The sequence below is a fragment of the Sminthopsis crassicaudata genome, chromosome 3 (genome assembly GCF_048593235.1).
Source record: "Sminthopsis crassicaudata isolate SCR6 chromosome 3, ASM4859323v1, whole genome shotgun sequence".
NCBI lineage: Eukaryota > Metazoa > Chordata > Mammalia > Dasyuromorphia > Dasyuridae > Sminthopsis > Sminthopsis crassicaudata.
Window position 1 is genome coordinate 229,788,482 of NC_133619.1, and position 13,673 is coordinate 229,802,154.

The following is a 13,673-nucleotide window of genomic DNA, read 5'->3' on the forward strand; positions in this document are numbered from 1 at the left end:
CAAGAAATTAAAACTTGGCAACTGAGAATATCTTAAATTATGTATACATCACAATTCCCTTATAATAAGGACAAGATTTATAAATGTCATTAAAGCTCAAAGAGACATATATATATACATATATATGTGTGTGTGTGTGTGTGTGTGTGTGTGTGTGTGTGTGTGTGTGTGTATTGTGCACTTACTTTGCAATCTCTATGGATTTTTGAATGATGGGCTATTATTATCAGATTTCAATAACAGAAACAGCAGGACAAAATCTATTATTTTGTCATGTAAGAGAAGGAACACCTCTAAAGAGTGCTTTTTCACCAATTTTGAAAGAGCTAATATGAAAATTTTAGAGAAGTAATAATATTTTAGGATATCTAGATGATTTCCCATCCCCCAATTCTCTGCCAAAAGATTTCCAAAATAATTATTCTTTTTAATAACTTTCTTTTACTCAAAAATGTCTCATATCACTGAAGATTGCCTTAATTTGTATCTAGAATCCATTTGTTTACAAGTATAAAAGAATAATTTTTGAATCTTTGCCTGAAATGATTTGGGAGTTAAAATTATTTTGATAAAACACATGTAATTAAATGAAACTGAATCACTGAAATATACAAATGAAATTGCTTTTCACAAAGAAAATTTTGATGAAAGCATACCACAGGTTCAAGTTAGGAGCTTCTTTCATAAATTAAAAATTCACAAAGGAAAAATTCCCATAACAGGATGTATCAGTGGTATTCTAATTCTACACAAGCAACTCTTTATACCTAAGAGAAGCTTATTCCTATATGGACTGTTCTCCTCTTTAGCAAGCCTTGAACTGGATAAGAAAATATTCCCTACAGGAAAAAAAAAAAGTTTCTTTAGTTTGAAATTTAAAAAAAAAAAGTTTTTTTGTTTGTTTGTTTGTTTGTTTGTTTTTTTCTGTAAGAAGGGGATCTGATCAAAAGCAATTTACAGATTTCTATAAGCTTGGGAAGAAGACTGTAAAGACAACATAATTAGTAATAGAATACTCTAGGGGTTTTCTGTCTAGATAAGTATTATTTATACAAGTTCAATATCTGGAAATGATATCTTTTTTTGAAAAAAAGCTATTATTTATAGTAATGTTTCAATTAAATTCAAGAAACACTTATTATCTATTCTTGCAAAATACCGTGCTAAGTTTCCACAGAAAACCTTAGTTTAGTTAAGAAAGTCTTTACCTTAATCTAACAGAGAGATGAAAGAAGCATAGGCCACTACTCATACACAATGTTATACAATAAATGTGAATGAAATAGTAGTGGCACCCACTTGAGATGGTGCCCAATTGGGAGATCAGAGAAGGCTTCATGCAAAATATGTTACTTGGGTTAATAATAAGTCATCAGCTGAAGAAAAAAATAAGAAAACATATTCCAAGCATAGGAAATGATGTGAACAAAGACACAAAGGTGCGAAATTCCATTGCATATACATAGACAAAAGGAAGCAGTAGAATTGAATAGCTAATAATATAAAATAAGGCCAGGTGATGCCAAATTATAAAGGGTCTTGAATTCTGAGCAAAAGAAATAAATGTTACTTGGTACTGAGAGAAAGCCACTGAAGATGTTTGAGTCTTTTAGGAATGATGATTAAGATTAATATAATAGATATGGTGCTGGGCTTAAGTTTGAATAGTGATTCAATAGCTATGTGATTCTGATGAGTTCATAAAATAACTCTTGAGTATCAGTTTCTTCATCTATTAAAGATGGGAAAAAAATCAGTATTGACCTAAAAGGAATTTTGTTAAAGTTAAATGAGACAATACCTATAAATCACTTTGTAAACTTAAAGCATTAAATAAATGTTAGCTATTAGTTAAGTGAACAAGCTTAATTAAGTGCTTATTATATGCTAAGTACTGGGGATACAAAGAATGGCGAATGCAATCCCTGTCCTCAAGGAACTCATCATTTTTATTATTAATCTGGTAGTGACATGAATAATAGATTAAGAATTAAAAGTGGAAATAAGAAAATGATAGGAGACTATTGTAATAATCCAGGTACACAGTAATGAAGCTCTCCAAGAATAGAAAAGAGAAGCTAGAATCAAAGGATATTGTAGAGGTAGAATTGGTTTTGTAACTGCTTAGGTACAAGACATGAAGGAAAAAAGTTAAAGGTCTCAAGCACTGGAGATGGATGGTAATGCCAAAAACACATGTCACAATGAAGGACAGGTTTAGGGTGAGGTGGAGAAGTCAGATGATAAAATATTTTTGACCTGTTACATTTGAAGTACCTGAGTGAAGCAGTCGTTTCAGGAAGTGAAGAATGGGTCTAGAACTCAGAAGTAGACCTAGATATGGCCTTCCATAAATGTCTCCCCTAAAACCAATATATTAATTTACAATATAATACTTTGGAGGTCTGACATTATTGAAATGGCCTGATACTTTTTTGTTTTGTTTTAAATGTGGATAAGAATCTAATTGTAAAGGATATTTCCCAAAATTAAGATCCAGAATAGTAAAGACAATTGTATACCTATGTCATATAAAGAGAAAATGTAATTATTGAAATATGAGAAGTTTGAGAGGATTCCAGTTCAATTCCTCTTTGGAGCAATTATTAAATAATAGATTGTCAAAAAAGAGACAGATACTTAAAAGACCTTGTTTTTTCTTACTAGTGTGATTACATGGGAGGTGAAAATAAGGAACTGACAGAGCAAATAACTGTTATGGAAGCATTTTCTATTTTAGAGAAAAAAAAAGAATTGAGAATCAGAGTTTGGAAAAGATCAATTTTGAGAGGTGAGAAAGCATATCTTTGAATTCTTCACCTGTCAAGTTGCTGTTTTAATGGGTTTTCCCCCCTTTTCTCTTTGCAAGGCTAGAGGATGAATTTAAACAAGGTTTGCAGTAGCTTACATGACATTAGCCTGGCCTGCAACCAAACTAATGAAAACAATTAATCAATGTACTTCAAATAAAACTCCCCAGAATAGTAATAACACTTAAAAAGAAACTGTTGATAGTATCATATAAAGTTGTGTTTAAATTTAAGAGAAAGACATTTAGTTTAGGATTTCCTAAATAAAGACGTGCTGGCAAATTGGGGTTTTAACTGTTGTGCCAGATGCCTCCCTTGTTGCTACTGCTGGGAGTTCTTAGAGAATGGGACAAAAAATTATGTTGGAGGGAGAAAAGAGGTCTAAAAATAAGCAGCTTCAGTGGATCACTGAAGAAGACAGACTGGAAGGATCTAAGTACTGAAGTCAGAGGGTCATGTTAGGGATTGCTAATTGCTGTGATTCTCTGTCTCTGTATATCTGTCCTTTCTTTCCTTTCTCTCCCTCTCTCCCCTTTAATTTTTATTTTTGCTTTAAATGTTATATATTGCCTAGAATAGAATCACAAAAAAGTTATATTTGTCCAAGTTGAAAGAATAGATTTTATGCAAAAAACTCATGGTTAAAGTAAATTTTTTTGTCCACTGTAAAACTAGACTACTTTTTAATTGCATTATGCCAACAATAAGAGTAATTTCTAAGTGATGTCAAGTTTTCTTCCCAATTTTTATTTTATTTTATTTTTCCATTTACAAGCATTTGTTTTTGTTTACTCCTCCTCATAAAAAATACACATAAGCAAGCAAAGCAAATTAGAATCATGTTTTAAAAAAACCTTTATAGCCCTGTTGTACTTAGAAGGACATGATGATAAAGGGAGGGTCTTTCAGATGTATTATTGAGTTGTCTACTCAACATTTAAACAGCCACAAATGACAAATCTTGCCTAAGTTACTGTAGAACTTGAACAATCAAGACTGTGAAATCTCAGTTAGAATCTAATTGAATATAATACAAATACAGTACCTGTCATCAGGCAATTTTGCGCCTGCAAGTTTGACAATGGTTGGAAAGAAATCCATATTACTTGTGGGTTCATCAATCACTGTTCCAGGCTGTAGCACTCCTGGCCAACGAAGAAGTCCTGGAATCCGGATACCTCCTTCCCAGTTATTAGCTTTTCCACCTAAATAAGTGAAAGTTAGAGAGCAGGAGAGACTTATGTCAAATATTCTTGCAAAACATCCTGACCAAGTTCATATCATATTTTGAGTATAAGAGAAGAATGTTTAATGGTAAAAAAAAAAATTTACCAAAAATGTTCTTGTCATATCAAATGGATTCACAAGAACCTAATGAGTACTATGTGGGTGACACTCATGAAGGAAAATAAAAAGCATGTCCTCTGCACACAAAGCATTTAAGGATAATATTTTTGCCTTAAGTTGTTTTTTTGTTTGTTATTATGATTTACTACAAAAGGCTATTTAGGTAATTTTGTTTTTCTGCTTCTGTGACATCATGAGCATGAGAAACTTCAGATACTGAAACTCCCTCAATCAATGGAGATGAACAATCTGTAAATTAATAGTCTTAGAGAACTATCCAGAGATACTATGAAGTTAGTTAACTTGTGGATGGATTCATGTGTTCATGTGTGTGTGAAGCAAATGAATCTGCATTTCATGACCTCAGCATGGGCTTTCTATTCACTCTACAATCTTTATTTAGTTTTGAAATATAATACAAATTCAGAAAATAATTAGAGTACAATATGAGAATCTATATAATTATGTGCATGTATTTGTGATACAGTAAAAAGAATGTAAGCTCAGGAGTCAGAGCAATTGATGTAGACCAAATTAATAGGGAAGACTCCACACAGAGGTAGAAAAACACAAATTGGATGCTAGATGAGAAGAATAAGGAAAGCTCTCCTGGAGTAACATAAAGCATCTCCTGGATGAAGGAGAAGAGTATTTTTAAAAATAATAATAACAACGATACACTAATAAAAACATCAAATCTTTTCCACCCAATGTGCTTTAATTCATCTCCAAAGGATGGCATAGAATACAATTTTGGCAATCTTTTAAATTATGTGGACAATCAGAAACATAATATACATATATTAACATAAAGGATGCAGCTAGGTAGCACAGTGTATAGAAAGCTAGCCAAGCATCAGTGAGACCTGAGTTCAAATGTGGCCTAAGAAACTTACTAGCTATGTGAACATGGGTAAATAAATTAAGTCAATTAACTTCTGCCTTAATCTACTAGATAAGGAAATGGCAACCTACTTCAGCATCTTTGCCAAGAAAACCACGTGGGCAACATTTGCTATGGGATAATAAAGAATTGAACATAATTGAATAATCGAACAACAACAAGTATTAAGATAATGGGGCAGGAAAAGCAAGTATAGTTAGGAAAAAAGAAAGTATAATATGAAAATATAGATTATAATATTGCATAAAATAAAGGTTTGTTGCTTTAAAGTATATATCATAACAAATAAATTGCTACTAAGAAAAATACTCAACAGTTTATGGTAGGGAAATTGTTAACATTAGATTTCTTTAATATATGAGAATTAATTTCTGAAGACAACATTTGAAGATAGCTTGAAAGATTTCTTAGTTTCTTGATTGTTTGGTTTGATAAAAAAAACTTTTAGCTTTGTATTAGATTACTTCATTCATAAGATCATAAAAATATATGCACTAATTTATAGGTTTCTAGGCTAAAAAGTGAGGAAGAAAAGAAAAGAAAACTTTAAAAGTTTATAGTACATTGTATTTATACAGACTTCTTCTTTGAGAAGCTAAGAATGTTCTTCCTTGATCACAATATTCTCAACCGCACCTTTAGGTAATTAGGTGACAAGTGTATTACTCCTGTTTCACAGATGTAAAATCTGAGAAATGGAAAATTTAGATCCCTTGCCAAGGTTCACACAAGTTGTCAGAAGCAGAGCCCTGGGAGAATTTTTAGTACATGAGTTCCAATCTGCTTAGCTTTTTACTAAACTGATTTTTTTTAGCTTTTGCCTTAGCAATTTCAAATCAAAGCTGTTACATTTACAGAGTGATCTCTCAGTGATGTAAGAAATATTATCATCATTTTATTGGTCCCATATGGTTAAGGAAAGGTAAACCATATATAATTTGAAGATAGTCCAGAACAATGTAACATTGAAAATGTGTATCTCTCTCACCTCTACAATTCCTTTTTCTTATTTATTTCAGTATTTTCAAAATATATTTGATTTTACTAGTCTGAATGTTTTCTTCTGAAAGAGATTATAATTCTTTCTCATTTCAGTTAGTATTTTCATGGATTACTGAGACCAAAAAGATTCATCATCTAGTGGTTTACTGTCTACAATTATAAAACTTTTTTTTTTTTTAATTTAACTAGTCTGGTGTTCCAGGGCAGCTAGGTAATGCAGAAGATAGAGTGCCAAGACTAGAATCAGGAAGACTGTCTTCCTGAGTTCAAATCTGGTCTCACACATTTACTAGCTGTATGATCCTAGGCAAGTCACTTAACCATGTTTACCTCACTTTCCTCATCTGTAAAATGAGCTGGAGAAGAAATGGCAAACCACTTATATTGTCTTTGCCCAAGAAAATCCCAAATGGGGTAATGAAGAGTCAGCCACTACTGAAAAACAACTAAACAATAATCTGGTGTTCAGATCATAGACAGAGTCCACTCTTGAGCCCCGATCTTAAGCAAGATTTGGAGAGCTATGTTCTAGCACTACAGAAGGGGCAGGACTTTAATGGAACTTCCACATATTGATCAAAATAAATACATTGCATTTAATTTACTCATTATTCTGAATATATTAAAGGTCAGCTACTTGGCCATAAAAAAAACAAAGCTGTCAACTGGAACACAAAGAACAATGTGATGGAATTAAAAGGATTAAAAGGCATGGATATAATGATAAGATTTGGGTTTGAACATTTCTGTTGCTGTTGAATCACTTCATTAGTGTCTTATTCTTTGTCCCTCGATTTGGGGTTTTCTTGGCATTGATTTGGTTTGCCCCTTCCTTTCCCAACTTGTTTTACAGATGAGGAAACTGACTTGTCCAAGTTCACACAGCAAGGAAGTGTTTGAAACCAGATTTGAACACATGAAAATGAATCTTTCTGATTCCAGGTTTGAGAATGTGCTTTTCAAATTATAGTAAAAAGTTCATTAATTTGAGTCAGAGAATCTAGGTTCAAATCACAGTTCCAGTACCATTTGTGTGAAATTAAGTAAACCATTTCATCTCATTAGACCTTAGTTTCTGGATAATCTTTTCCATTTCTAAAGCCAGTCCAATTCTGGGCACCACATTTTAAGAGCATTGATTAGTTATAACTCACTTCCCAAGGAAAGTGATTAGGATAGTGCAGGGACTGAAAGCCTTGTCATTATGAGAACAGTCTGAAAAAACTGGCGATAGTTATCCTGGAACTTACTGTTTCACTATCCAATACAGCTGAACATATTCAGTCTTCAACATATGGGAAATTTTAGCTGTGTAAGTCTTTACTTTCATAGTTCACAGTTTGTATTTAGAGGAAAAAAGAATTGATAAAGATAATGGCATTCTTTTTACATAAAGCTATAAGAAGGATTTCTTACTAAATATATCAGTATTTTTTTCTAAATTGTAGCAGATTTGCACATTAATACCCCATTTCTATTAGAAAAGCTGTATATTACACATTCAAGAGTGTGCTTATGCATATATTTGTTAAATGATATAACTTGTAGTCTTTTTTTTCCAAACTAGCCTCATATTTTTTCTTGGAATTAAATATGCCTATAAATGTTATTTTTTTTGGAATATATGTATCTACTGGGCAATGGAAGCAGTGAATACAAAATTGAGCAGGCTTAAAGATGAATATTCATTAATTTGTTTATTCATTGAATATTTATTGGCTATTATGGCTATTACATTAAATAATTTAGAGTTTGGGTAAATGCTTCTTAGCTCTTTGCTAATAAGCTCCTTCTTAAGTAAAACTCCTTCTTAATGTTTTCAAGAAGATTGGGAGGAAAATGTTTTAACTGACAAGCCATATTTTTGATCATATTAGTTTAGCTCTAAAAGTGAGAAGAGAATGTAGGGATTATCTTTTCCCTCAGTAACTAAAAGAGATCTCTTGCAAGTAAAAAAAATAAAAAATAAAATTAAAAAAAAGGCCACAGAATGCCGGATGGTAACTTAAGAGAAATGTCCAAGAAGTTGGCAGCTTCTACAACCTCCTATAAAATAGAGTAAGAAACCTGCCAATGTCTGATGATAGCCTTAAATCTAGTTACCTTCCAGTAAACTACCAGAAAGCTTTACTGCTTTCTTTTTCAATAAAAATACCTATAACCTTTTGAAAGCAATATTACTGCAATGGGGAAATACTTGCCAGGTTAGTGACCACAAGGAGAGGCTCATAAGAGATCTGGATCATTCATAGTCAACTTGTTTCTCTTGGTATCTGTGATTGTACCCAATTTTTGTTTTGTTTTGTTTTGTTTTCAAGTCAGAAAAAAAAAAGTATCCTTTACTTGGGAGCAAAGCAAGTATTATGAAAACTTCCTATAAAGACAGTACTTTTTATTTAGAATTAAAGATATTATTTTCTGTTATTGTAGTTCTCCAGTTAACTATTCCCATTTATTCCATGTCTTGAAAAAGACATCTCCCTTGTCAAACTGTGCATACCCTTTGACCCAGCATTGCTGTTATTGGGATTATATCCCAAAGAAATACTAAAGAGTGGAAAGGGACCTGTATGTGCCAAAATGTTTGTGGCAGCTCTTTTTGTTGTAGCTAGAAACTGGAAGTTGAATGGATGTCCATCAATTGGAGAACGGTTGGGTAAATTGTGTTATATGAAGGTTATGGAATATTATTGCTCTGTAAGAAATGACCAGCAGGAGAAATACAGAGAGGCTTGGAGAGACTTAAATCAACTGTTGCTGAGTGAAATGAGCAGAACCAGAAGATCACTATTCACTTCAACAACAATACTGTATGAGGATGTATTCTGATGGAAGTGGAAATCTTCAACATAAAGAAGATCCAACTCACTTCCAGTTGATCAATGATGGACAGAAATAACTATACCCAGAGAAGGAACACTGGGAAGCAAATGTAAATTGTTAGCACTACTGTCTATCTACCCAGGTTACTTATACCTTCGGAAGCTAATAATTAATGTGCAACAAGAAAAAGGTATTTACACACATATATTGTATCTAGGTTATATTGTAACACATGTAAAATGTATGGGATTACCTGCCATCGGGGGGAGGGAGTGGAGGGAGGGAGGGGATAATTTGGAAAAATGAATAATAAAAAAAAAAAAAGAAAAAGACATCTCCCTAACTCTCCATTTTCATAGTCATCACTGTGGTATACACTCTATCACTTACCTAGACAAGTATTAAGCCAATCTTGCTGTCTCTATCTCTTCCCTAAATCAGCTTTTACAACTGGCACAAAATTAATCCTCCTTTTGCAAAGATTCTGTCTCTCGCTCTTGTGCTCAAAGTCCTTCAATGGCTCCTTATTGCCTACTTAATGAAGTCAAATTTAATTATTAGCTACTCAGGAACCTCAATAATATGGTACCAATTAAACATTCTCTAAGGCACATGTTAAATATGCCCTTATCAAACTATATAATGTATCTACTCTGTATGAAAGTGAACTTCTCCACTTCTGTACCTCTCTGTAACATTGAAAATATATTCCATACTTCCTAGAAATGTCCTCATCACCCCATGCTCTTTAAATTCCAATAAAATTGTATATTTCATAAGTGAATGAAATTTTTCCTGATTGCTACAAGCTACTAATGATGCTTCTTCCCTTAAATGTCCTAGAACATACAAAAATTCTTTCATGAACTAATTTCACATTAGTTTTTTTCCTTAAAGTTATTTGGCATATTCAATATATCTGCCTACTTAGTTGTAAGTTCCCTGGGAGAATTGGAATGAAAGGCAGGATTCTGTGGGCCCTTGATTAAATTTTTTTTAATTTCTATTTTTTTCTAGTCTTAACTTCACACACACACCAAAAAACCCCAAACAATTCCATATATGAAAAAATCAGAAAAAGAAAACAAATGTCTATTGCATCCTATTTTAAAGGAAATGGCACATTCAACCTACTTTTTTAAATTAAAATTTTAATTTTTAAAAACTGTCCTTGCTTTTGCTTCCCTCTGAACTACCTTCTATTATTTTATATGTTTATGCACACACACATAATTATATATATATATATATATATAAAACAAGAAAGGAGCATTACACATCTCACAGATCTGCTCTAAAATTTTAAAAATTCACATTTATAACAAACAGAAATTGATAGGCAAAGTAAATCCACATATTGGCCATATCAAAAAAATGTATAATTCATTTTGCAATGTGAATCCACCACCTTTTTGAAAAGAAATTGGAATCATGCCTCATCATCAGTACTTTGGAGTATTACTTGGACACTGCTTTGATCAGAATTCTAAAGTTTTTTTAAAGTAGTCTCAAAACCTCCAGAGACCTCCAAAAAACAGAACTAAGAACATTACACATTATATAACTTGTTTTCTTGATTCTGCTCACTTTATTCTGCATCAGTTCAAATTAGTTCTCCCAGATTTCTGTGAATTGGTCCCTTTTATCTTTTGTTACTGGGCAAAAAAGTTATATTACATTTATATACTGTGATTTTTTTCAGCCATTAACTAACTGATAAACATCCCTTCCTTTCTATTTCTTTGCCATAATAAAAAGGATCACTACAAATATTTTTTGTAGATATTGATCCTTAGTGGTCCTTTCTCTCTCCCTGGACTATGTCTAATAACTATCACTGGTAAAAGGGTTGAGTAGTTATACTAAATAACTTAGAGTAACTTTAGGGATATATTTGCAAATTGCTTTCCCAAATAGTTAGGGTATTTTCAAAGAGCCATCAATAACGCATTCATTAGCTTGTCTATCTTCCCACAATCCTCCAAAAATTGTCATTTTTCTTTCTTGTGGGGGGCGTCAACTTTGACAATCTGATACATATGAAATGATTTGGCAATTTCTTTGAAACTCAGAGCATTAGAGAGTTATCTAGGCCACTCAGAAGTTACATTATTTACTCAGGGTCACATAATTAGTCAAAACTGGGTTTTAAATCTAGGTTTTTATGATTTTAAACGTAGCTCTTTACTGACCTCTTTGTACTATCCTGCTGTATATCTAACTTTTCTACAATATTATTTAGGTTGTTAATTTTTGGAGGTTTAGAACATTTTTATATAGTTGCTGATAGCTTGCTTATCTGACTATTTGGATAATAGCTCTTGTTTTCATAAATTTGAATCACTTCCTTTATATCTTGGATATCAGACCTTTATCAGAGAAACATGATGCAATTTTTTTCAGGTTAATTGTTTCTTTTCTGATTTTATTTGTATTGACTTTTTCTGTGTGTGCAAAAGCTTTTCAGTTTTATAAAATAAAAATTCATTTTATCCTGTATAATCCTGCTAGTCAATAACTTTCTCCTTGTCATGATTGTAAGTGATATTCCAAATCCTGCTTCCCTGAATTATTTTGTGACCATTTATCTTTTATATCTATGTCATGTATACATTTGGAGTTTATTATAGTATATGGTAGACCAAAATATTGTCAAGTGCTTTATTAATTTTTTAAATTTCAGTTTAAAACTAGACCTCCTATTTTTCTACTTTTTTCATTATTTCCCTTGATAATTTTTTAAATTTTGCTATTATTTTGTCATGTTCTTCTTTGGCACTTTTAATTATTGTAATACTGAATTTTTAAGTTAACTTGAGAACAAATTTGTCATTCTTATATGTTGACATGGCCCCAACTAATAGCAATTAATACCTCTTCTGGTCTGTATTTCTTTAATGGATATTTTACAGATGCACACATATCATATGTTTTTTTTTTTTGGTAGACCAAATTCCAAATATTGTATATATTCTGTAATAATTTGAATGTAATTTCTCTATTTCTTCCTATTTGGTAGAAGCTGATGTTTTATGTCACTTTATTTAATATTATTCCTGCTATTTTGATGAAGTTATTGTGTTGATTTTTTTTTTTTTTTTTTTTTGTGAGGCAACTGGGGTTAAGTGACTTGCTCACAGTCATGCAGCTAGAAATTGTTAAGTGTCATCTACCACATTTGAACTCAGATCCTCCTGACAAGGTTGCTGTTCTATCCACTGCACTAACTAGCTGACTCAATTTTTTTTTCTTTTACTTGACTGTAGAGAAGCAGTTAATTCTCCCTTTTTGATTTAATTAATATATGAAACTCTTGATTGAGGAAATTCCATTAGCTTATATAAGTTGGCAATTTCTTTGAAACTTAGAGCATTAGAGAGTTATCTAAGCCACTCAAAAGTTACATGATTTACTTAGGTTCACATAACTATTATTTAAGTTGTTAATTTCTGTTTCATTTTATCTTTTTTTGTAAATAAATTTACTTGCATCATAAAGAGATATATTCAGGTCCCCAATGATTATATTTTTTTCTGTTTCCCCCTTTCAACCAACTTTTTTTTAAGCACTTGGATATTACATCACTTGGTTGATGTAGATTAAACATTAATATTATTTCATTTTTATGAATAAAGTAACTTTTCTATTTCTGTCTTTTATATATGCCTATTTTTCCTGTTGCCTTCATATTACTCCCATTTTATTGTTGTTTATACGAAACACAATCTCTTTTTATATCTGTGTTTTAGTTGTGTTTTCTATAAAAAGTATTTTTAGGAGTCTCCTTTCTAATCCATCTTATCTTCAACTTGTTATGAGTATTTATTGCATTAATATTCATTAATTTTGAATTTCCTTCTATCAAATACTTATATACTTTTATTTTCTTTGGTTCCTCTATCTTCTTTTTTACAAAAAGGAGGATTATGAAAAAAAAAAAAAAGAATATGCACTATTAGTGACATTTAATTGAAGCAATCTTCTTCCTCATTGCCCCTTTCATTCTTTGCTTCACTCAGACTAGACCATTGGTTCTTATTCTCTCTTCCCTTTTTGTTTAGTCATTTCAGTCATTTCCAGCTCTGCATGACCCCATTTGAGATTTTCTGAATGGAGTAGTTTGTCATTTACTTCTTCTACTCATTTTGCAGATGAGATAACTGAGACAAATGGGGTTAATTACTTTGTCCAGAGTCACAGAGTTAGTAAGTGTCTAAGATTCAATTTGAACTCAGGAATAGTCTTTCTGAATATAGAGCAGGCATTCTATCCACTATACTACCTAGCTATCCATTGCTTTCTTTTACTGATCCAATCTTTAAAAGTAGTTTGTTTTGCCTGTAAATGTTTTCTCCCTGATTCTTTTCTTCCTAAACACTTTATCCCTCTCCTTCTGTTTAGCTGTTTTCCATTTGAACTTAATGTATTTCTGTTGCTGGAATTGTGAACTTGTCCACCCATTCAGAAGAGCAATTTGGAACTAGGCCCAAAGGGTTATCAAACTGTGCATACCCTTTGGTTCAGCAGTTCTCTGTTGGGCCTATATTCCAAAGAGATCATAAAAAAGGTAAAAAGATGTGCAAAAATGTTTGCAGCAGCCCTTTTTGCAGTGGCAAGGAATGGAGAACTGAGTGGATGCCCTTCAGTTGGGGAATGACTGAAAAAATTGGGCATATGAATGTTATGGAATATAATGTTATAGAATATAATTGTTCAATAATTATTGTTCTATAAGAAATGAGCTGTTATTCCTGGGCTTATATCCCAAAGAGATATTAAAGAAGGGA

At 31.9% G+C, this 13,673-nt stretch overlaps 1 protein-coding gene across 3 annotated transcripts in view; it reads right to left on the minus strand.

Annotated features, from left to right (window-relative positions):
• STS (steroid sulfatase) overlaps positions 1-13,673 on the minus strand; it is a 215,700-nt gene that overhangs the window by 42,668 nt on the left and 159,359 nt on the right. For all 3 annotated transcript variants that reach the window (XM_074300196.1, XM_074300197.1, XM_074300198.1), the window contains one exon: positions 3,856-4,015. In XM_074300196.1, the coding sequence (XP_074156297.1) occupies positions 3,856-4,015 (160 nt within the window). The remainder of the gene's footprint in view (positions 1-3,855; positions 4,016-13,673) is intronic.